At 32.6% G+C, this 24,940-nt stretch overlaps 1 protein-coding gene across 1 annotated transcript in view; it reads right to left on the bottom strand.

The window, feature by feature from the left end:
* Positions 1-24,940, bottom strand: part of LOC124361252 (GTPase-activating Rap/Ran-GAP domain-like protein 3) — a 102,455-nt gene that overhangs the window by 43,839 nt on the left and 33,676 nt on the right. Inside the window, 3 exon segments of the mRNA XM_046815297.1 lie at positions 4,899-4,922; positions 4,925-5,019; positions 11,943-12,024. Coding sequence (XP_046671253.1) covers positions 4,899-4,922; positions 4,925-5,019; positions 11,943-12,024 — 201 coding nt within the window.

Below are 24,940 nucleotides of genomic sequence, written 5' to 3' on the forward strand. Positions count from 1 at the left end.
CAGAGGTCGCAAATGAAGAGCAAGATGGGACTGAAAGATGAATACCACGTCTGTTTGCATGGTGCGGATAATTTAGCAGCAGTTGCCAGAACTAATCAGGTTATAATTTCAGCTGTCCGACTCGGGACTCGACGTTAAATAACGAAGTTGCCGGTTCATTCAGCCCTTGTTATAATATTTCTCGGCGTCTTTAGTTCTTATCCAGCGCACTTTTAACAAGCAGGGCTAACTTTTACGCGTTCCTGATCCAAGAAGGTTGTGGACCGAGATCTCGGAGAGGGATAAAAGTTACTCAAACGGGAACTACAATTTTTGTAGCTTGTTTCCTGCACATAACACCAACTGTGTCGGCAGGAAGGAACAGGGATACTTTTTAAGATATAAAGCAAAACTGGAATGTTCTCAGGAGTTTTGCATCGATTGTTAGTGTTGTATAAGTTGCGTTATTTATAAAGCTGGAGCGATTCAAGTGTGGTGTTAACCTGTCCATGAAGTTATTACGAGCCAACAAAACATTTAAACATCACCGCCGCGATGTTTCCTTTATTTACGTTTGTTATTTGCTGTTTAGTCAAATTAAAAACGACCAATAAGGAGCGAATCTAAGCATATTTCTGTTCCATGCTTTATATTTCATATTTATTTCTTACGTTATAATTTTATTCCAATATTAAAGAAAACAATTAAGTTATGCACAGAAAGAGGGAACATAAATTTTGGAAATGTAAAAGTAATGACAAGATGTGTTGTTATCAAAAACATTCTCTTCTGTTTGGAGAACACAAACAACCTTTTTAAACCTGAATATTTTACTAAAGTGACTAATCGAAGTGAACACGTTTCAAAGAAGAAACGCTAACATTAAAAATACAACGCTATTGAGACCTGCTGCATGGCTTTTGCGTCTGAGTTTGAGTCTGCTCCCAAGTAAATAAATTCCATCGACATTAGTCTTCATCTCTATTAAATAATGATTACTCCTTACAACTCTTTTGTATTTCTTTACTAACTATTACACTCAAGCTGTTCTATAGCATAGCAAATTACGCTTGTGCACTACTTTAACAATTTATATCATTGTCTATTTTACATTGGATTTATCATCCTCTATCTGAATTTTAGACTTTTAGAAAACAGTGTACAGTACACCACTTTTGGAATAAAGCAGCCTGAATTATAACACCCTATACGGGTTAATGTGATCATCTAGGTATTGCTAAACATATCTAGTAGAAGTATCTAAATGTTAGGATTGCTTATTAGTGCAGTCATTGAAGCGAAAAAATACGGTCTTACCTCCGAATTTTTTTACTGTGAACCGATTTGCATGAAATTTTGGAATTAGGCTCACCTTACCCTTAACTTCAAAAGTGAAAATGATCTGAAACTCCGCCTATTATTTTTAAGGGGTGTAAACAACCCCTTAATGGAAAAATCGACATTGAGCCATTTTATCGCTAGAAAACATGTTTAATAGTAAGTGGTAAATTTTTAAAGTGTTTTATAACACAATTACCTCATATTAAAATCATTTTCAACCCCTTGAACATCTTACAACCCTTGCAAACAACCCCTAAATTGAAAAAAATCACACAAAAATACTTTGGTATGATATAAAAAGATGTAAGTATAGAGTTAGTAATATTTTATATTTTTCTATAATAATTATCAAATTTTTAACCCCCTTTCAACCCTTGAAAACTACCCCTTGATAAAAAAAATGGTTAAAAATGTTTTTTGATAAAATGAAAAGGATTTTAAATATTATTCCACACTCTCGAAAATGATTATCATATTCTTAAGCTTTTCTACCCTTAAAACTACCCCTAAAATTAAAACAGTAAATATATATGATTACATATTATTTTAAAATAATTTAATTTAGAGTAAAAAAATTGCCATTTATTGGATAAAATAATTCTACAAATTATACAAAATTTACTCAAATGTGTTATATAATACATATAAGAAAGTTGGTATGTATTCATGCCTACGTTTTCCAAAATATATGAGCCATATTATGTATATATATACACATTACAATAGTTTTGGGTCTCTATTATACTGCGTACTTTCACATTGCTCCAAATATTCACAGTCCGAAATTTTCAGTTACTAAGTAGAAAAAAAATATGATAAGTTTTTTAACCATAACTCCTTCAATTTTCATGCTATCACAATTTATAAAAAATCATTGTAAAGTTAATTAAGAGAGCTACAACATCCTTCATTGAAATATATAGTAAAAAACCTTTTTCTCAAACGGTTGAAGGGTTTAAAGGGCTTAAGAGAGGCTGTGATTGCGCTGCCACGCGCTCTTTAAACAATCATATTTCCGTCAATTTTTGTTTTACAGAAAAATCAAAAAATCCAAATTGTTTGTCAGAAATATACCTACATTTTTCATACCTACACTTTTATTCGTATGTGTCGTCATTTTTGAGATATTATGAAAAAGGTGATTTTTTTTAAAATTTGAAATTTTTTTTTAATCGTGACTTTTTTTGAAAAATATGTGTCCTGAAGCAGCCAAACTGATACAATCTATTACCCTCTTCATAATAAAGTTGAATTCTAGGCGGAATACGATTAATTTTAATTTTGGTGGAAATGGCACTTACGAAACCCATTGATTTAAAAGAAAAAAAAATTAGATGCTCCTCTTATTTGCAATACAGCTCACTTATTTTACGTGCAAAAGACTTTTAATAGTGCTCATTTTAAAGCTTATTTTCAAGCACTATAAAACTCTTTTTTATTAGAATGCCTAAAATGCATCTGCTCGCCGCTAGATGGCATTGACCACATCGATTAAATTTCAGACAAAATAAAAAAAACGGCTTTGATTTTTAATATCTAGCTTAATATTGCACTTAGAATACTTTATAAAAACAAAATTGTTCATTGTTTTAACCTGCTACAATTGTGTTCCTTATACAATTTTCGATATAAACGTATATTTTTGGAGATATTTTGCAAAAAACCGATGAAAAAACGTGAAACAATTGCTAATTTTCAATTGCCAATAACTTGAAAAGTATTGGATTTTTCGAAAAACGTTATAGATGATTTTTTGCTTAAAATTAGATCTTCTATCGATATCCGAGGTTATTTTGAAAAAAATAAATTCACTCCCGATGAAGGGGTGGCAACCACCCCCCCAGGGTGGTTGCGGAGTTCAAATCATTTTCACTTTTGAAGTTAAGGTAAAAATGAACCTAATTCCAAAATTTTATGCAATTCGGTTCACAGTAAAAAAATTCGGACCAACAATGCTTCAATGACTGCACTATATGAATTGATTAAAAAGGTCTATTCCTGATCTCATCTACAAAATCTAGCCAAGAATATTTGTATTTTATTCCTGAAACTCTTCAAATAATCCTAGTAATCATGAAATCAGTCTCTGGGAGCTTCCGTGGTAGTTTAAACTTTCGAAAATAGACTACTGAAAAATTGTTGACAATTGAAAGATTGGTACTAGGATTTCCTGAACTTTTGGATTTTTTTGGAATCTCAACCATAATAGTCTTGGCCTTTAGCCAAGGACCTTCGGGTCCTTCAATATCTTGTCTCCATCTTTTGAGGGATTCGGGACCTCTGTAGTACAGATTTCACCGCCTCTAACAGCTTCTCATCTTTATAATCTCACAGATATTTGGAGCCCCTGGTATTTGGAACATGGCAGTTTCTAAAGTTCTCGGCCAGTCGAAGATCTATATATCTGGAAGATTCTGTCCTCTAGTATTTCCCGGCCACACTGCGCTCTAATCTTGTAATGTTCCCAACCTCTAAACGCATTGGTACTATAAATCACAACTGTAAGTTTTAGGGATTATAGGGATATTGGGCACTGTGAGTGACCTCGTGACTGAATGTTCCGTGACTACAGAACTTTATGACTTTAAATGTTCCTAGGCTCCGGATGGGTGTTGCACTCTGGGGTCTTTCCCGTCTTCTTCTTGGAGCTTCTGTTCTCTAAAACGTCTTGGCCCTCGTGAATTGTAACTTTTAGTGAGGCATTTGGAAGCAATAGGTGTTTAGGAGCTCATTGTATCTGAAACATTCCAGCATTTAGAATTTTCCGGGATATGCGGATTGTCGAACTTGGAACTACCATGTTCTAGGGAGTTTTGGTCACTCCTGGATCAAGATCCATCCCCTGGATTTCTACCTCTAAACCTCCTGGGCTCTCGGATATGGCCCATGAGAGTTGTGTACACAAAGTCTGTAAATCTAAAGTTCCTACATTGATTTTGAAAGTTCTCAAAACAGTTGTTCTATTAAATGGCAAATATTTTTCATCCATACGCCTGAAAACGCTGGCAAAACACACAGATCAATTGAGAAAAATATTAAGCCCCACAGTTGAGCTCCTCGGATCCAATATATGTAATTATTACCAACATTTTATTCAAGACTAAAATTTAAAATGAAAATTAACAACGATGCAGATACTGATGAACGTGATGATAATGACGATACTGATAATTATAATTCTTAATTAAAATACTGATTATCATCAAATGAATGTGATTAAAACTGCATATTATAATAATATGTTATCTGTATATTTGCTATTTAAATTTGGCAATTAAGTAAGGCATTTACTTAAACCTAAGTAACTAAATATCAAGATAAAGATATGTGGTATGGAATTAATTTGAGATTTTAATAAGGGATCGTTTTTTGGTCTAATTTGAGATTTTAATAAGGGATCTTTTTTTGGTCTGAATATGGTTGAAGTGCAGTCTCAGTATTACATTGTAAATTCAAAATAATTGTAGGAAACCAATTAGGATATGTGGATATGGTTTATGTAATAAATTAAAAAATTAGTAATCTTAAAACTGTAATCCATAAATGAACCAACCGATTTCTATCCATAATAGGCTTACCGTTTTCCTCCATAGGATGGCGCGCGGTACTGAGGAACACACTGATTGTTGGCATCTGTCAGCACCACGGACAAAAAGAACGGCACCTTATCGCTGTCCACTCCCACGTAGTTCTGGTGAACTGCAACATTGATATGGACATGAACAATAACGTTTCCCTCCATAAGATTATACAGTACTGAGCAAAACACTGGTTGTTGACGTATGTAAACACCACGGACAGAAAGAACGGCACCTTATCGCTGTCCACTCCCACGTAGTTCTGGTGAACTGCAAAATTTATATGGATATGAACAATAACGTTTCACTCCATAAGATTATACAGTACTGAGCAAAACACTGGTTGTTGATGTATGTAAACACCACGGACAGAAAGAACAGCACCTTATCGCTGTCCACTCCCACGTAGTTCTAGTGAATTGCAACATTTATATGGATATGAACAATAACGTTTCACTCCATAAGATTATACAGTACTGAGCAAAACACTGGTTGTTGACGTATGTAAACACCACGGACAGAAAGAACGGCACCTTATCGCTGTCCACTCCCACGTAGTTCTGGTGAATTGCAACATTTATATGGATATGAACAATAACGTTTCACTCCATAAGATTATACAGTACTGAGCAAAACACTGGTTGTTGACGTATGTAAACACCACGGACAGAAAGAACGGCACCTTATCGCTGTCCACTCCCACGTAGTTCTGGTGAATTGCAACATTTATATGGATATGAACAATAACGTTTCACTCCATAAAATTATACAGTACTGAGCAAAACACTGGTTGTTGACGTATGTGAAAGAACGGCACCTATCCCGGCCACTGCCACGTAGTTCTGGTGAACTGCAACATTGATATGGATATGAACCATAATGCTTCCCTCCATATCATAAGTTCTGAGCAAAACACTGGTTGTAGACGCACGTGAACACCAAAGTCAGGGAGACGGCATCTTATCGCTGCCCATTCCCACGTAGTTCTGATGAACTGCAACATTAATATGGATGTGAACAATAACGTTTCCTTTCATAAGATTATACAGTACTGATCAAAACACTGGTTGTTGAAGCCTGTGAGCACTATGGAGTAGCAAATTGGTGCCTTATCACTGTCAAACCCTACGTATTTGTGGTGAACTGTAACATTGGGATGGAACTGTAGCAATGCTAGAGAATATTTCAAATATCAGTATAATATGCTAGTATAAGAAAATGGAAACAAAGCATAAAGATAAAGGGTTTTCTTTAAAAAATGTTGATATTAATATTGCGTTGGTAAATCCAATAAACTAAAAATGATCATTGCTCCTCGAACACATTTTTAACATTTTCCACTTGCTCAGTTGTAACGGGTAAATTGTATAGTTGAATATTAATTCATGTTAATGTTACTTAAACACTGTTATTAAATCACTTATTAATGTATGAAATGTTTGGTATTTGTACCACAAACGTATGTTATATATTGTGCATAAAAATACATGTTTTTCCAAAACACGTTGAAAACATGACAAATCTTGGTATTTATAAAAAGTAAAATTAAGCCGATAATTATTATTGTATAAACAACAAACTTGATATAAATGATGCTGCTAATAAACTAGTGAACCTGATACGGGCGAGTGGTGTGCGTGTCTACATCAGTCACGCCATCTTTTGTGAGATCGACAATGCACACCTGAGGCTATACACTGTAGAATCGCGCCTTTATTTCTCAATAGGTCTGATTTTTAGCGTTAAAATACTAGTGGATAGGGAGAAAATTATATAAAAGCGTTGATATAAAACCTGAACCTTGAGTACATCTGTTATACAAACTGCAGTTGGAGACTATGTAATATGGATAAAATTGTGTGAGTGAAGTATTTATGATTGGAGTGTGATACGAATGATGATTTTTGATTTGGCCTTACTTTGTATGTAAAGATAGGTTTTATTTCCATCAGTTATAATCGAATACAAAATACTATTTTCTATGCAAATATATAATGTGAACAATAACTTTAATAGGAGATCGATCTATAGTTAATAATACAAAAGTAATCAAACATTCTATAAGCGTTTTAAAACAATATAATTGGTCTATGCGTTATAACTAAATACTACAGCAAATCCAGTACATTACCATAGTACATTACGAATTGACCTTGTTAGCAATAAAATATGACGAGATCAGTTATTTGTTGTGTACCGGACCAAAAACATACGTTTTGCATTTTGTATCTATACTACGTACTAAAACAACTTAATTTATGTTTATTTTATGTTATACGAGGCATTTATTATTGAATCATGATCATAATAATAGCATTTAAGCCAGTTCCAGATTTATTACATTACATATTATATGTTCACTTAGGATGAAGAAACCCTCATTGCAATAATTATCTAAAAGAATCTTTGCGATACTTTCGGAGTGACAGGATATTCAGATGGATAAAGTTGGGGATACGGGCCGCCTGTTTTCGAGAAGGGATAATGTCCAGACATGTCACCTTGGAAGAAGGAGATGGCAACTCTATTCTAATCCCTTCAAGTCAAAGCGTGCATGGGGCAGTAGAGTAAAGTGCCCTAATTTGGGGAGGTTTTCCTTTTAAGTTTTTTTGTAAAATATTTCTTTAAACAGTTACTCTCTTATGTTTAAGGCTACAAAATGCCTTTATCATCAAGGAAGCCCCAGCCATTCCAACAGCAGTAAACTAGACCTATCGACCGGCCATTTTTATCCCTATATCTTGCCATTGTGGTAGTGACACCATTGCTCTTTGATAGCCATTGGGTTGTCCAGGATTAAGTGACATCGGTTTATGATGTGCCCAGTATATGTTCTACAGGCAGATAAAAACCAACCTATATGACCCCTCTTAGAAAGGTTTAAACATGTTCAGTACAGAATTCAAAATACAAATACAACATACAACCATACTAGTGTGTACTGACAGTTGAACATAAGAGGTAGTGTTTATTTATTGCATATAAGGAAGGCTGAGTGGCATTCGGTCAGTTGTATTTTACAGTCTCCATTAGTCGGTTAAATCTCCAGAAGTAGACTATTATACTAGTGTGTACTGATAGTTGAAGAGAAAAGGTAGTGTTTATTATTGCATATAAGGAAGGCTGAGTGGCATTCGGCCAGTTGTATTTTACAGTCTTCACTAGTCGGTTAAATCTCCAGAAGTAGACTATTATACTAGTGTGTACTGATAGTTGAAGAGAAAAGGTAGTGTTTATTATTGCATATAAGGAAGGCTGAGTGGCATTCGGCCAGTTGTATTTTACAGTCTTCACTAGTCGGTTAAATCTCCAGAAGTAGACTATTATACTAGTGTGTACTGATAGTTGAAGAGAAAAGGTAGTGTTTATTATTGCATATAAGGAAGGCTGAGTGGCATTCGGTCAGTTGTATTTTACAGTCTTCACTAGTCGGTTAAATCTCCAGAAGTAGACTATTATACTAGTGTGTACTGATAGTTGAAGAGAAAAGGTAGTGTTTATTATTGCATATAAGGAAGGCTGAGTGGCATTCGGCCAGTTGTAATTCACAGTTGGCACTGGTCAGGTAAATCTACAGAAATAGACCACCTACGACTGACTGATTACAAAGGCTATCGGCTGTTCAAAGTTTTCTTTGTAAATGCCTAGAGTTCTTAGTAAAGAAATGAAAACGTTTTTGTATATCTTTAACAAAAATCTGTCATAAAAGCGGTGACTGTAAAATTAAAAATATATAAATCTCAGCACTACCTTAATAGATGCAATCTTATTTAGGATCAACATTTTTTGTGGACTTTTGGATATTTTAGTTTTAGTAGACCTCAATTTTGAATTGTCATTCTATTTTAAATAGTTCTCAAGAAAATTGTAATTACGTTTTCTGGTTACAATGTTGAACATTTTCATATAATTATGACTGAGATTTGAAAATATGCAACTGAGGGTACATTAATAGTTTTGAGGATGAATCTATTCCACGTTGTTGCTATGAAGCTGATATAAATATACCGGGTGTCCTCAAATTACTCTATCAATACTTACAATTTGGTGTTGAGGTCAAATTAAGTAAGAAATGTCTGACAAAGTATAGTCATACCTTGCTTAGTTTACAGTATGTACGTCTGTTTGTGTTTATAGAAAAATTATACTTTAAATTGAATAGAGGTATAAGGTTCAAACTACAACAATTTTAGTATAAATAAGACCTATTTTACATAATTTATTGAACTTCGTCTTTATCTTACTGTTAGTAACACTGTTTACGTAATTTAACCAGAAACAGTAAACTAGTAACAACTGACCTATTAAATGCAACAATCGACTGAAAAGTTAAGTAATGAACGTAAGTGAATTGTTTTCTTTAGCAAATCAACTGATTAACACTAAAAATATAATAATACAATTTTGTGAACTAACTATCGTACTATTTGTAACTTATATTTTATTCCAATACATGATATGTTTTGATTCCCAAACAACACAACATTTAAAGATCAATTTGTTAATACGACATGTCATGCATCCAAGAACATGTAGTAGCAATTGTTCAAAAACAATAATTAATTAATTTCAGCTGATAGTTGCAATAACTATCTGATCATTAATCAGCAGTTAAATAACTTAAATAAATCAATTAGTATTATTTTGAATGAGTTATGATGCTCAGTAAAACTCTTAAGCAAAATTTGATAGCAGAATGGTGATATAAGCGCAACCCAGATTTCATTAAAGGGACTTGTAAAGATGTTCATGAAATCTCCCGATTTTAAGTTGTTACAGTTAGGACATTTTATTTTATAAGGCCGCCATTTTAAAATCTAGTATTATATGTTTCTGTTAATTTTTTAAAACAGCTCCTAATTATACTAAAGATTTTACAAAGTTTCAACTATATAACTTTATTTACTTTAAAATGTAATTTATCTTGGTAAACTATGTAAGATAGAACTACAGTGTACTTTATATGACATTTCTTATTTGTTTGATCTGAAAAATCAAATGGTGAAGTTTGATAGAGTGTAATAATTACAAATTATTATTAGATACCCTCTATTATTGAGGTTGTGATAGGGCCTTATTCAAACCGAGTCGTTATCTGTGTGGTAACTTTTGATACAAAAATCCTTGAGACTTTAAATTTGTTTCTATAGGTTTAATTTAGTGCAAGGAAGTGCTCTATTAGTTTTAGGGTCAAAAAGTAAAAGGAAAGTCTGACCGTCTGTCTGTGCCTTGCGTCTTTTGTTATGTTCTTAATTAATCTGTTGTATACTTTTCTTTACAAAGACATTAGAAGCCCCGTATTTTTGAAAGAATTAAAACATATTGAAATCGTGAAACAACTTAAATTGTTTCTAAAAGTTTTATAACTAATAATCTTGGTTCTGTATGTGTTACTTTTCAGATGAAATGTTGTATGAATGTAAAAGTCCAATATATTTTTTAGCAAAACTTGAGAGATAATATGTCTGAATGTCAGAGAACTAACTCCGATCGTGTCAGCACTTCTTAGTTGGGAGCTAAATTATTAAAATTCTAATAGAAAAAATAATTATATTTATACTCATAGTGGCAAAGATAAACAATCAAGAGAAGTGGAACGAAGGGGAGGTAATATAGGTTAAGGGAAGGGGGGGAGTTGAGTGACAGGAAGACCGACATTATCCAGGCTTTAGCTTTAACATTTCATACTGTGTCCAAACGTATAGTTCAATACCTTAACATCTAGAGGTCTAGGTTATTCGGGTTAATAAGTCTACTGTTATATCAAAAAATCATTAAATATAAAATTCCACTCTGTTATATAAAACGTCCTCAATAAGTATAGAATCCATATAATTTGATAGTTAGCTTTAAGTTTTTCTAAGCACAAAATAAATGCAAATTAAGTTTTCTTCATACAAGCACACCATTACAAGATATTTAAGTGATGAATTCAGAGAAAGAAATCCATAGAGCAAGGTTCACAAAACATTTATATAGAAAGAAGATAGTAAACATTGTATCACGTAACTGACACTAGCTTTATTACATTAATTACACAACCTATAAACTGTGGGTATAAAATTATCCCCCAACACTACTCCCACTACGACAACTAAATCAAATAGCTCTGTTCTATTACCAACCCTAAAGAATTATTAAGAATACACTATAGCTTTACCGAGAAATCACTCTCTCGCCATCCTCATAAAAGTCGATCCCTCTCATCAGTATTATAGTGAAACTGAAAATGCTTTCGGCAACGATTTTGATAAAAACTCAACATACAAGGATTGGTAATACTTTCCTGAGAATCGTATATCACCAGCCTCGTGACAACTTACGGATACGGATATACAATTGATATAACAATTTCGAAGACAAAGCCGTACTGTCAGTCTCAAGGTGGCTTTGAAAATACACCAGTTATGCAGCCAACGGTATTTCGCCAACATGACAACATTAGAAATATACTAGTTTGCTTTTGACGCTATCTTATATTCCACAAGATACACGGGACGACTGTGAGGTTCAGACACTTTGCACTGGACCGTTCTGTGTTATCACGTGACGAGAACTTTTGGTAACCACTCAACATGTGGTCAGTTCAAACATGTTCGATCCTGGTTGCTTAAAAGAATGGGACATCAAAAATACAACATGAGTTAAATCTAAATCTGCTGTTAAAAATCAGTTTATTGTAAGTCTGTCCATGAACATTGGACCTCTACTACTTTGCGTCCATCCAAACACACTTAATTTTAATTCTCCTTTTATTATCCGATAAGATCAGCGTTGTCCAATTAAGTGTACCGGATCTCTAGTCACCGCAGCCCTCTAATATGTGGTGATCTATGGTGTTGTCTCATGTCGACAACAACTGTTAAAAACAGTTAACTATTCGCTAAAGCACTAAACATATTATATAGCACTAAAGTGGATAATATGTTGGATATTAAAGTGTAAACATGCACTGAGAACCATGGTCTATTTGTACTTTATTTGTTATCTAGTTTTACGGTGCCACGACTGTATTTATGATATTTGAAGACAAGCAGTACTTACGTTTACCGAGGAAATATTTGAAGTACCACCGAGTCTGATACTCCGGGTTCTCCAAGACTGGTGTGCTCGGTGATCCGAATATCTGAAAATACAATTATATCATATTAAACGAATGTAAACTTTCCACAAAGGAATTCAGTTTACTGTGCAAATTACATTGCGCTCACTCAGATGCTTCAATATTTTCAAGTTGGCATTTGTGAATTAATTTATTTTACTGATATAGTTGTATATACTGCTCCAACTTAACCACTAAATATCCCGAACGTCCAACTGGCCAATGGTATACGACCATTAATTGTTTTAGGCTCTTGAAAAGTTAAATGTCCAATACAACTCTGATAACTCAACACTTAAAACGAAAGAGAATTTGAGTGTCCAATCAGAGTCATGATTACACAACACGTCACTATAAAATGTCTTATACACTCCTGAAAGTAAGAGTAAATTAAAAAATACAGATCAAAGCATACAGTTATCAGAACAGAAAAAGTATAACTATTTTAATCACAAATTATAAGATCTCATATAATTTAAGCCTAAGACGATAGGTATGCTGTATAAAAAATGGAAAAAGAATTACTTGTAAAAATAAGTTTTATGTTGGTTTGATTTTTTAAATTTCAGAGTGACGGAACCTCAAAATACCATTACTGATGACAGGAAAAATGAGAAAAGTCGATCACTCCACGAAAGACTATAGGTTTTTAGAATAGTGATTTGGATTATCTTGAAATAAAATTATCGAAACTTTCGGTTATCTTCAAGCGGTTGATGATAACCATCGTTAAGGCGTGCATATACAATTTGCAACTAAACAAGAATTGATAGACCATATTGTATGAAATATTATTCTTTATACGAAACATCAGAAGTTTAATTTATAGATTGCCTGTACAAGCTGTTGATCCAGAAATCAAAATTTCACGCAAGATTTCACTCTATTCACAGGAACATTTTCATCCACTTGACTAAGATCGCCAAAACAGTGACGAATAACCGGTTAATTACTTTAAATCAATGACAAGTTAAACACAATTCGTTTTACCTTATTTTCAAATATCCTTATGATTCGATCTGAAAATTCAAATTAATTTAATACGGTACTTCCTGCCAAATACCGCGGAGACTAAATTTAACTCTACTCTCTGTTATATGACGAATAAAACGTATAATATCACATTTACTTTTACTCGATAAATTCATTAATAACATATGGCCGTTCGATAATAGAAGACACACACACACACACACACACACACACACACACACACACACACACACACACACACACACACACCACACACACACACACACACACACACACACACACACACACACACACACACACACACACACACACACACACACACACACACACACACACACACACACACACACACACACACACACACACACACACACACACACACACACACACACACACACACACACACACACACACACACACACACACACACACACACACACACACACACACACACACACACACACATATATATATATAAAATTATTGTCGACCTATTGTAAACTATTGGTTTATAATCCACAAAATATTAATAATTGAATGAGTACGCTAGTTTTAAGAATAGTCTACCACAACATATACTCTTAATGAGACCACACGACTGAGAAGATAAAGGTCGTAGACGCTACTCTTTTACTATTAAGTACCGTAAGTTACGTTTTGCAGAGTAAATGTAACAAATAATAGAGCATAGCTTAATAACTGTTATCGTTTTCTTACAATGTAGGAATAAAGATAAAATTTGAAAGTTTGAGCTATGCTTATATGTTTTATAGAACATAAAACATTTAAAGTAAAATCTTTTACGTAGACCAAAATCTGTGCACAGTCTGTCAATATGTTGGAGGAGAGGTTCATTTCAGGTATGCAATGTAAAGGAAATGTGAAGGTTGTATAATATTTTACTGATAAAGGAAATTTTTTATTTGAAACATGTTTCAATCAGTAAATGACCTCTAAAAATAGCCTTCCAAGATCTTTTTATCTCATCTAAAGATGTTATGTTGAAAGAGATTCGTGACTTGAGATCAAAGTGAAGCATAATTTTGTAGCCGCTTTCAACCAGCGAAGTAGGATTGGAATCTTCAGCTTTCTTTTTGGCGATTTTGTATGAAACCAAATAGACATATAGCGCATAAAAATATTTTTAAAGGAGTAAAATAATTAATTGAGATAATACCAGCACAGAAGCTGTTCAAAATAAAAGAAACAGTGATCACTGAGATAAAGTGTTATGTAATGTGATAAACTACTGTATTCAATAAATACAAATAATTAATAAATAGAAATATTTTCTATTGAACTGTTACCATTTAAGGAGTTTACAAGTATGAGTTAAAAATTGGGTATGTTATGCTATAGGCCTATATTTTAGACGAGTTATGATCTAAGGAAACAATATATTTTTAATACAATCTGGCTTAAGAAAATAACATTTAAAACTAGTAAATTATTACTAAAATTTAGGAATTTGACTAAGGACAATTCTATAACGCATTCTCGTAATGGTTAATTACAATTGTATTAATTGTATATTTAATAATATATATATTCCATTATTCTATATAGCTGGTATTAATTACATACAGAAATTTGCCTAAGTTTCTAATTGGATCATAGAATAGATTCTTGGTAGGTTTACCGCGGCAGTGAACGGTGTACAACACGACATCTGTGCGGGACCTTCTGTACTATGTAAGTACTAGTTACATTACATAAGTACCGTACTTATATTTGAATACAGGTTCCTTACTTGTAAACTATATTATGAAATATTTCTTTTTTAATTGGTTAATCTGACGTGTTCTCAATGCAATGGGAAACTTAGCGAATAACATTTTACAAATATCCTAGCGTTTTAGTTGTTTCAGAAACTCATTAATGCTTTTAAAATTTTTTATAACTTTATAACTTTTTTTATAAGTTATTGATTTGTAATTTGTATAAGCATAATCAAATGCATAATCAAAACATTAGATTTGATGAGTTTGGAAGGAAAAACTATTAATACAAAAACACATTTTAGAATTTCTTCACGCTGCATCAACTCCCTCTATTGTTATTTAATAAAATTCATGTTGAACAAACACCTATCTTCTGGGGGGAAAACACAATAAAATTTTCTAACAAAATGAATCCCAATAAGGCCCTAGAGCCAATGACGATTAATAGAGACAGCTATCATTCCACAATCTTCTATATCAAATCATAACATCGAAATTTGTCGGGCGATGGGGGATATAGGATATACTCTGTCTATATAATAAGTATTTAGTAAAACAAAAAATCGTTTGTAGGGAGTCTCAGGCATGAAAAGAGTAAATTCACATCCAAGATATACTAAATGACATCATGTATCAAAACCTCTAAAAATCTAATTCATAGCGCAAGGTTGTCCCGTATCTCCACTATACTGTTTGATCCCATTAACCTCAATACAAAAGTAAAACATGAGGAGATATTACGATGGATTTTAAGATTGTTGTATTAACAAATTGATTCTTAACCAATAAATCAATCTTAGCACGGATAGGTCCGAGTGAAACAATGAGGTTGCGGAAGGGTTTTCCGTTTTTCGCTTTAGTTATTTTGATAAGTACAAATGCGTATTTTTAAACAGCAATATGTAGCATGTGGTCATGCGATCAGGGATAGATTACACTTAGTAAAAACTACTTCAGGCTTCCTGACTTGTTTTATTTTCAGAATCTGAACTCTTGTGAGCTGGATGTTCAAACTGTTGTCTTTTAGTGGGTCCCGTGGATCAAATAAATTTACAAATCCTATTTTAAATAATAATTTATAACCTTGGTGATGTACCCAACTCCCCTAATATCCGAATCCAGATTATTTTCTACCTTAATAAGGAGCTACTATAGCTTCCTTTAAGGTACAAACAAACCTTGGACTGTAGTTTTAATTGAGAAACTAGAAAACAATTAAACGAAGAATGGATTATAGTTCCACACAAAGCAAAAGATAATTAGTTCTTCCTAAATTCATAGCTTATTAAACCAAACGTCTTGTTCTTTTTTGACAAGGATGAATATGGAATTTTTGCTAGTTGTTTCGTACCCTGCGCTCTTCGTTCTCTGCCTGGAAGGTAGCCTGGAAGAAAATAAATCACTGCCAACACCTACTATGATAGAAACAGTGAAAATTTTCCAGGTTTGCACCCTAAATATTTCATGACAATGTGGTACGCCTATACTTTTAGTTAAAATCTACATATCTTAAAATATATTATAATTTCCTTAAATAACAACCCTTAATAATATCCTCTACAAGGAATTATCTGGAAGATATTAAATACTTTATATTAATTGTGGTTGAAGTTTTAGTCATAAACATGGAATTAATTCATCGTAAAGATAATGGATGCAGAAAAATATAGTATGACATTTGACATATAATATGACATATGAACTTTTCAGCTATGAGCCACGCTTCTGTTTAAGCAGTCTTTATATGAATAGTAAAGAGGTTATTAACATTCTGCATAAAAATGTTTACATAATCAGGAAAATTCTTCTTTTTTACCATAATAATATTCCTGTTGTAATAACCAACACGAATACTGTATTGTACCTGGAATAATGGTAATTTCGGTTACAAATATCAGTCGGCTCAGTCTGAGTAAAGTAGATTTCACATGTAGCCGTCATCTCTAAATGTCAAACTGAACATGCAACAACATTAGGCAAATCACATTGTTTAGGCCTATTTTTTTTTCAAGTTTTGTTAACTTAAGATGCAAACTCTTAAGGTCTTAGATCTGTTTACTGGTTCCGGGTCTGTACCGAAAATCAATGCTTTGTTTGGAGTTTATTTTTTACGATGGAAGAATTGTGAAGGAAACAGGAACTGAACTATGTAAAATGTCTGGAAAAATTCGGTTTCCTTCCCGATCCTTGCATCGTCAAAAATAAACTTCAAACAAAGAATGCATTATTAGTTTTAGATGTTTAATTCGCACAACACTCATGGACAATAACCCTTATCGCTGGCACTTTAACGTAATTTTAATCTTGAAACCTTATACTCAAGCCTTAAAAAATGTAAAACATAAGTAAGACAAAATTTGCTTGAAATCGGTTGAAATTTCTGATAAAAGTTTAAATTTTGATTATGTTCAGACATACCTGTTATCAAAATTTGGTCCAAATGTGAATCACTGCCATATTGAATCGTTTTATTGGTTGAGACCGGCTAATAAATTCATACAAGCTATGTGTAAACACTGCCTATGCACTTCGATTAGTCTGCATCTATTGAGTGCTACAATAGTTCTCGTATTAACAATTTTATTCCTTAAATTTTGTATACTGTATAAACTTTGTATCTGGAAATCTTACGAGATGTACAAACATTATTGTGTATGACCATTTAAAGTAACACACAGGACATGAAACTCACTCTATAGGACTACTATAACAAATAAATGAGCATCATACTACCCTTTCATAATATTTTATTTCCAGATACGTGTCTGGTCAATTATGCTATGATCACAGTAACATTATAACCACACAGCAAAGTATAAACAAATAAAACTAACACCAAATATGTTGATGATAATATGCAATGAACTATAAATCTTTGTTTGCCTACGTTCAGGGTAATTTTATATATGTATGTTCAGGATAATTTTTATATATACATATATAAGTTTTTGGTTTAAGATAAATTTAGATACCAGGGTTCACGATCGAAGAAAATTCCGAATTGACGATGATTACAATAGGCTGATTTCTATGAAATCAACTTAAACTGTAACCATGTTAAGTACTAACTTCCGTTACAGAGGATCTGTATGTTTCTTGTCTATCAGATAAAACAAATCACATGTAATATGAAGTCATATAAGTTGTATCTAATATACAACATCTATTCATTGAATTAATCAATACAATGGAACAAACTTATGAGTGAACTACAATTCAAATACTCAACTTCTTTGTACAACAACTACCACCTAAAACCTAGAGGATTTTACTCAATTATATTTTTAAATTGACTTAGTCAATACAATGGAACAAACTTATGAGTGAACTACAATTCAAATACTCAACTTCTTTGTACAACAACTACCACCTAAAACCTAGAGGATTTTACTCAATTATATTTTTAAATTGACTTAGTCAATACAATGGAACAAACTTATGAGTGAACTACAATTCAAATACTCAACTTCTTTGTACAACAACTACCACCTAAAACCTAGAGGATTTTACTCAATTATATTTTTTAAATTGACTTAGTCAATACAGTGGGACAAACTTATGAGTGAACTACAATTCAAATACTCAACTTCTTTGTACAACAACTACCACCTAAAACCTAGAGGATTTTACTCAATTATTTTTAAATTGACTTAGTCAATACAGATGGGAAAACAAATCACGTGAATATGAATTCAAATATAAGTTGTATCATACAACATTTTACTCAATTCATTAAATTAATCAATACAATGGAACAAACTTATGAGTGAACTACAATTCAAATACTCAACTTCTTTGTACAACAACTACCACCTAAAACCTAGAGGATCTGTATGTTTTACACAACATATAATCTAATATACAACATCTATTCATTGAATTAATCAATACATGGACAAACTTATGAGTGAACTACAATTCAAATACTAAACTTCTTTGTACAACAACTACCACCTAAAACCTAGAGGATTTTACTCAATTATATTTTTAAATTGACTTAGTCAACCATTACTGAACTTAAAACTATTGGAAGGAAGTCGAATAGTTACCAGGTCTCTAGAGAATGAACACAAAATAATACAAAACTTCATTGTTCTAGTTCTACGAACAACCAAAGCACCAACCAAACCTTTCATGTGCGTGTGTTTGGACTGTTAAGGGTAAAGTTCGGCTCCCCTGCCACAGATGGAGGGGAATATACGCAGGTATGCTCCTCTTTGCCTTACCCCAAAACTCGAGAATACGTAAGCACTTGTAAACAAGACCATTCATACCAATTAATAAAAAAAGAGAGATAACTGATGTGTGTATTAATACGGAATCATGATTTAATTTAATATCACTTTATTTACCCTATAAATAAATGTTTTATAACAAAAGTTTATAATTTTACTTCGGATTGAAACAATTGTTATGAATCTATAGCTAGATTGAAAAATGTCTGAGGAGTGACAGAAAGTAAACCAGGTTGACATATCAGAATATTTTATTGATTAATTAGATAAGTAGAGATATCAATTATCGCAGATTAAGATCTCTAAAGCATCAGGCAGGCAAGAATATATATCGGTGAAAAACCGGGTGCTCCACATACAAATCCGCCTCTCTTGGCTTTCAAAACAATACTGCGTATTTTTCAAAGACTAATCTTTGAATCTACGACATTAAAACTTTGTACGCTGTACCAGTCTAGATCTTGCTCTTAATCCCATAAAAGAGAAGAGCTTTTAGACTAACTAACAGCTTACAGGAGGTTCAGAAAAATGTGGCAGGTTTTAGTTCAACTTAAACTCTTCAGTAAATCAGCATAGAATAAAATAAAATAATTGTAGGTGTTTTGATTAATTAAATGTTATATGTAATTTCTTATTAAATAAAGAAGCCGCTTATAAAAATAGTTCCGAAAATTGAACAAACTACTGCTATTTATTACAAGTATACATGTTATATTTATTATAATTAAGAGCATTGTTAACATCACAAAAATTCTATTCTAGGAACATTGAGAAAGATACGACAAAAAGGTGAAGAATATGCTGGAGCTTTAAAATCAAGAGGGTTTTCTTACTTCCTCTCTTTCAACTTCTAACTTGTTTAATGAAAACCTGAACGACATTCTTGAGTTTGGCTCCAAGTTCTCCAATAATGGGCTTAAAATGACCTTTTTATAGTCAAACACTCTTTTCTAGTATGATATTAATACTAGATCGAAAAATGCCTCCCTTTACGATATTAGCTTATATATTCCTTACGCATAGTAATATAGTTAGGCTTTTGAATGTCCCTGTATAATATTTTCTAGTCATTAACATAATTTAATATATTTTTGACAAATATTTTCAAGTATATATAGTAACTGAATGTTTTGAATAAAATAAATTATTAGTTTGGTAACCATAAAACTATTTCACGTGTTCAATTTTTTAACGAAATTACGATAATTGTGCAGGTCACAGTAACCGAAAAATGTTCGCACTTTTATCTTATTATTTATCTTATTATTTTATCTTAAATTGAAACGGATTTCACCAAAAAGAAACGATTTGATTTCTGTAACACTAAAACATTAGTGTATAGAAAACGTTTAAATTATTAATAATCAACTCTTGTAATGAATTGTATTATTAGTGCACGGTAAAAAATTGAAAGAACAATTTTGTGGACATATAGCGTAAAACTACGATGAAGCACTAAATTTTGTAGTCTTTGCTCTGAAAAAGTAGCTAAAACATACTTTGTATGGGGGAAAAATTTCATTCTCATTTGTCGACAGTTACATACAAGTTTATGGGATGATAAAAAATCAAGAAAATCAGAATTTGGTTGTATTTTTATTTTAAATGTTCTTAATTTTGGGAATAGTGAAAATGGTTAATGAAATAAATGTAGATTATGAATACATAGAGACATTTCAAGTTGCTGTAATATTTGACAGAATCGATGGAATGGTAATATTGGTATGTATTTAGTTTAAGTTAATTTCTTCATCAAAATCGCTTGATCGCTAATACGAGTATTTGTATTGTGAATTTGTGAGAAAGATTAGTTGGAGGTAGGGAGAGACGGCTTCTACATTATATGTGATCACGAAAATCGTGTATTTTTAAGAATTAAGAACGTAAAAGGAAAGGTCGCTCAAATATTCCGTGGACTATGAAATTAAAAGCTACTTCAAATACGACTATTACTCTGACCCAGAGTTGAGCGCATGTGCCATGAAATGTCAGACAATTACAAAATTAAGAATTCGTATATCGGCATGGCACACATAACGCTCTTCAGATACTGAGGACAATGGAATATTTGGGTTACGTAACATATTTTCCAGATCCGAATGAACAAACTCGTCGTCACACAATAGCCCAGTCCTGTACAGACCTGTCCTACCATTGTGTACAGTGTTGTCTGACAGCTACAGTCCCACAGTGATGTAACCCTTCACTGCAGGGATTAGGATACCCATTGTCCACGAGTTGGTGTCTCAGACATTGGGATAGCATAAACGACCCTTAAGATTATCCACTTGTCATACAACAATTACAAGGTCACTTTTACGGGAAAAAATCATTTTCTTTCTTAGTATGTGTCAACAATATGTCAGATAATGAAATATGAAGGTTGGTATCTACAAAGACCCACGCTCAGCAGTCTACAATGTGTTTGTGGTAGGGAAAGACTCCGAGGTGATATTGATTGGAATAAATAATAGACTGATTTCTCAAATCCACTGAAGGAGGTTCTAAAGTAATTACTTGTCCAAGGAAGAGGTATAAACTTGTTAGTTACTGAGTATTTTATTTTCGTGTGTGGATAAAAATACTGTTTTACAAATTGAATAAGTAAACTGAAGATGGAGTTATATTTATAGAAGAGTTTGCGTCAAAAAGTTTCCTGATTCATTAGACATTAGTTTCTGATTTAATAAAACTTCATCGGCTTTAATTTGATATTTTCTGTTTTATTAGATATTATCTTTGCTATTTTATTTTAGTCTTAAAATACCTTGCTCGTAGTAACTATGCATTTTTGTGTACACATCAGCCAGACTTTTCTTATTCTTGTTGCAATAATACAAATACGTTATAAGTATCCTTAGAACACCGGAAATTGTATTATTAGAACAATGCTATGAAACCTAACTGAACAAATATGTGAATTATCATGTGGTAAGTAAGATATCTTGAGAAAATTTCATGTGCAGACTTTTAATTTTACACGAAACTTAATTTCTGTATAGACAAAAATGGTTTGTGATGGTACGTGACCAACCATGGAATTTGGCTGAGTATTACATATCACTTAGTAGGTTGTCTCGGGACGTTTCTTTCCTGTATGATTGCCTGTACTCTATGTATCCTCAGAACATATTGAGAATGAAATGAACTATAAAGTTGAAATCTTGCAAGCAATCACAGCGAGACTTGTCATACGTAACACATGGTTGTGGTGTGGTGTACTCAATTTTGTATATTAATAGTCAGGCATATTTTAAAATAGTTTTATCAAACAACTTTTATTCATTGCGTAACCTTCATTTAAGCTGTAGCAATCTAAAGAGCGTAATATATAGTATTTATATAATTGCTAAAATGCCAATATTAAATACCTCTGATATAAAATGACGGTAAGATATTTTTGTACAAACATCCAACTAAAATATTAGAAAATACCAGGAAGTAATGAAGGCACTTTGTGTACGTTAAACCGTAGGTATAAAATTATGTTAGTCATTTTTATTAGAAGTCACGTTAACTCACAGTGTTAAAGCATAATCTTTCAAAGCAATATCCAATCCATATTTATCACTCTCCTCTGAGGCTTTCTACAATTAATCATTAAACACTATAGTCATAAGAAAAGGAGAGTAAACCATTATGAATAACTAATACCGATTTAGTGTGTGAAATACTACAATTAAGGGTATCTATTAAAAACCTAAGTATAAAATATTACGTCGGTATTTAAATTAAAGAATCTGCATATTTACATTATTCACTCACATACTTAACTCAACGCCTCTAGAGGTATTGGTCAGGAGTGTCCTGATTCTGCAGTGTTGCCTGCCTCTCCTTAGTTTCTTAACATTATTCAACACAACATTATTAACAACATTATTATGAACATTATTAAATGTTCATGTCCTGGTGACCCCTCAGATTTCAGACCTATTAGCATTCTATCAGCTTTATCTAAATGCCTTGAGAGAGTGGTGCATCAACAAGTATGTTTCTTTCTCGAATCCAATAAAATGTTGTCCAACTTTCAATCAGGATTTCGTACTAATCACAGTACAACCAGTGCTCTTTTAAAAATCACTGAAGATATACGTTCGGCAATGGACAAAAGGCTTGTTACTATTTTAACGCTTTTTGATTTTTCTAAGGCTTTTGACTGCGTTTACCACCCGTTGCTTCTTTTTAAATTGTCTAAAATCGGATTCTCTGATGGCTGTGTGGAGTGGTTTGGGTCGTATCTGTCAGATCGTCAGCAGTGTGTTAGGTCCAACGACAAAGACTCCTACTGGAAACCTGTGAATCGAGGGGTGCCACAGGGCTCTGTCCTTGGCCCTCTTCTTTTTTCAATTTACATCGACGATTTGACTGCTATGATCAAACACTCATTTTTTCACCTGTATTCCGACGATTTACAAATTTACAGCCACTTTTCCATTTCAAACTATCCAAACATTGTTGCTGACATGAACACTGACATTGACGCTATTGCAACGTGGGCCTTCAAACACGGACTGAAACTTAACGAAAGCAAGACTCAAACTATTCTTATTGGAACTTCCAGATTTCTGAGCGGTATCGACTTGATCAACTCTCCTACACTCATATTGAACGGTCGTCCTCTTTCATACAGTGACAAGGTCAAAAATCTTGGACTGACTATTACAAAAACTCTTAGATGAGTGTATCAAATTTAATATTTCTGAGACATTGAAAAGTTGTGAAATTTCATCGTTGTAGGATATCTTGGAATTATTAAACATAATATAGTTTTTCTAGGGATTGCAGCTTCATTTCAACCCCTGTAGATAGTTTTGTATTAAAAAAAATTCTTTTGACTTTCTATATACTGTAGTCATGAGGTTAAAATCCCTATCTTCATGAAAAAAATCCGTTATTAGTCTGTTAAGAGGTGTGTGTGTGTGTGTGTGTGTGTGTGTGTGTGTGTGTGTGTGTGTGTTTTGTGTTAAATTTCTTTTTTATATGCCATCGAGAAGTTGAGAAACGAAATCTAGATGCACTAGAGGTCGTAAACTTGTTTCAACTACCTAAGAATGTTTGATTTTCATGAAAATGCTTTAGTATTTTTTATTTAAGTCATGACGTACGTGTGGCAAATTTAAACGTTTCGGGAAAGTGGGAAATTTTAGAATTAGCGATATATGAGTGAAGAAACATTTATTTGAAGTATAATTTTTGAAATAATTTACCTTCTTTGCATAAATTGTGGTATATACATTGTATATTAATATAACGTCCAGTGGAAGGGACGACTTGATAGCCCTAACTCCGTCTTTGTAAAATAAATATTTTTGTGGTAGTTATTACGTACCACAAATATATCAATAGAAAATGCAACGCTTATATTATCTAGTTCTACGGACAATTAAACATCGAGCTAATATCTTAATATGTTATAACATTAATATTAATGACTGGAATACGGTTGGTTGTCACCAGTGACCTCGAAGGTGATATGAGTCATGACTGTTTTATGTGTTATAAATGTTGAAACAACTTCATTGGTTTCTCACCGTCGGTACATAATGTTTGTTGTCACGTAAATAAATTGTTACTATTGATTTTGGTTTGGATCCAGTTAATAAGTTGAAATAATCGATTTATCCAAAATGTTGATAATTCTTCAGGTGTCCGCGTATTTTGGAAATAAACGGAACGGTCATTTTCAAGACAAAAGATTATTGATTTAACATATTCTTGTAGATACAAATGGTAAAACATTAGGGGCTTATTTGAAAATTATGTGTCAAAATAATGATTTCATAAAAAGTGTTGAAAATTTTTAATGATTGCGTCAATTTTTGAAACGAACGGAACGGTTTTTTTTCAAAAGAGAAGATTATAGATTTAGATGTTACAGATAAACTTTAGTTCTATTAGATAGGCTGTAAACCTGATATAGGTCTAAAATAATTTTAAAACCATTCTGTCTGTTGGGAAGGACGCAATTTTCCTACAAGTTGATGTGTCCTG

This window comes from Homalodisca vitripennis, chromosome 4 (genome assembly GCF_021130785.1).
Source record: "Homalodisca vitripennis isolate AUS2020 chromosome 4, UT_GWSS_2.1, whole genome shotgun sequence".
Taxonomy (NCBI): Eukaryota; Metazoa; Arthropoda; class Insecta; order Hemiptera; family Cicadellidae; genus Homalodisca; species Homalodisca vitripennis.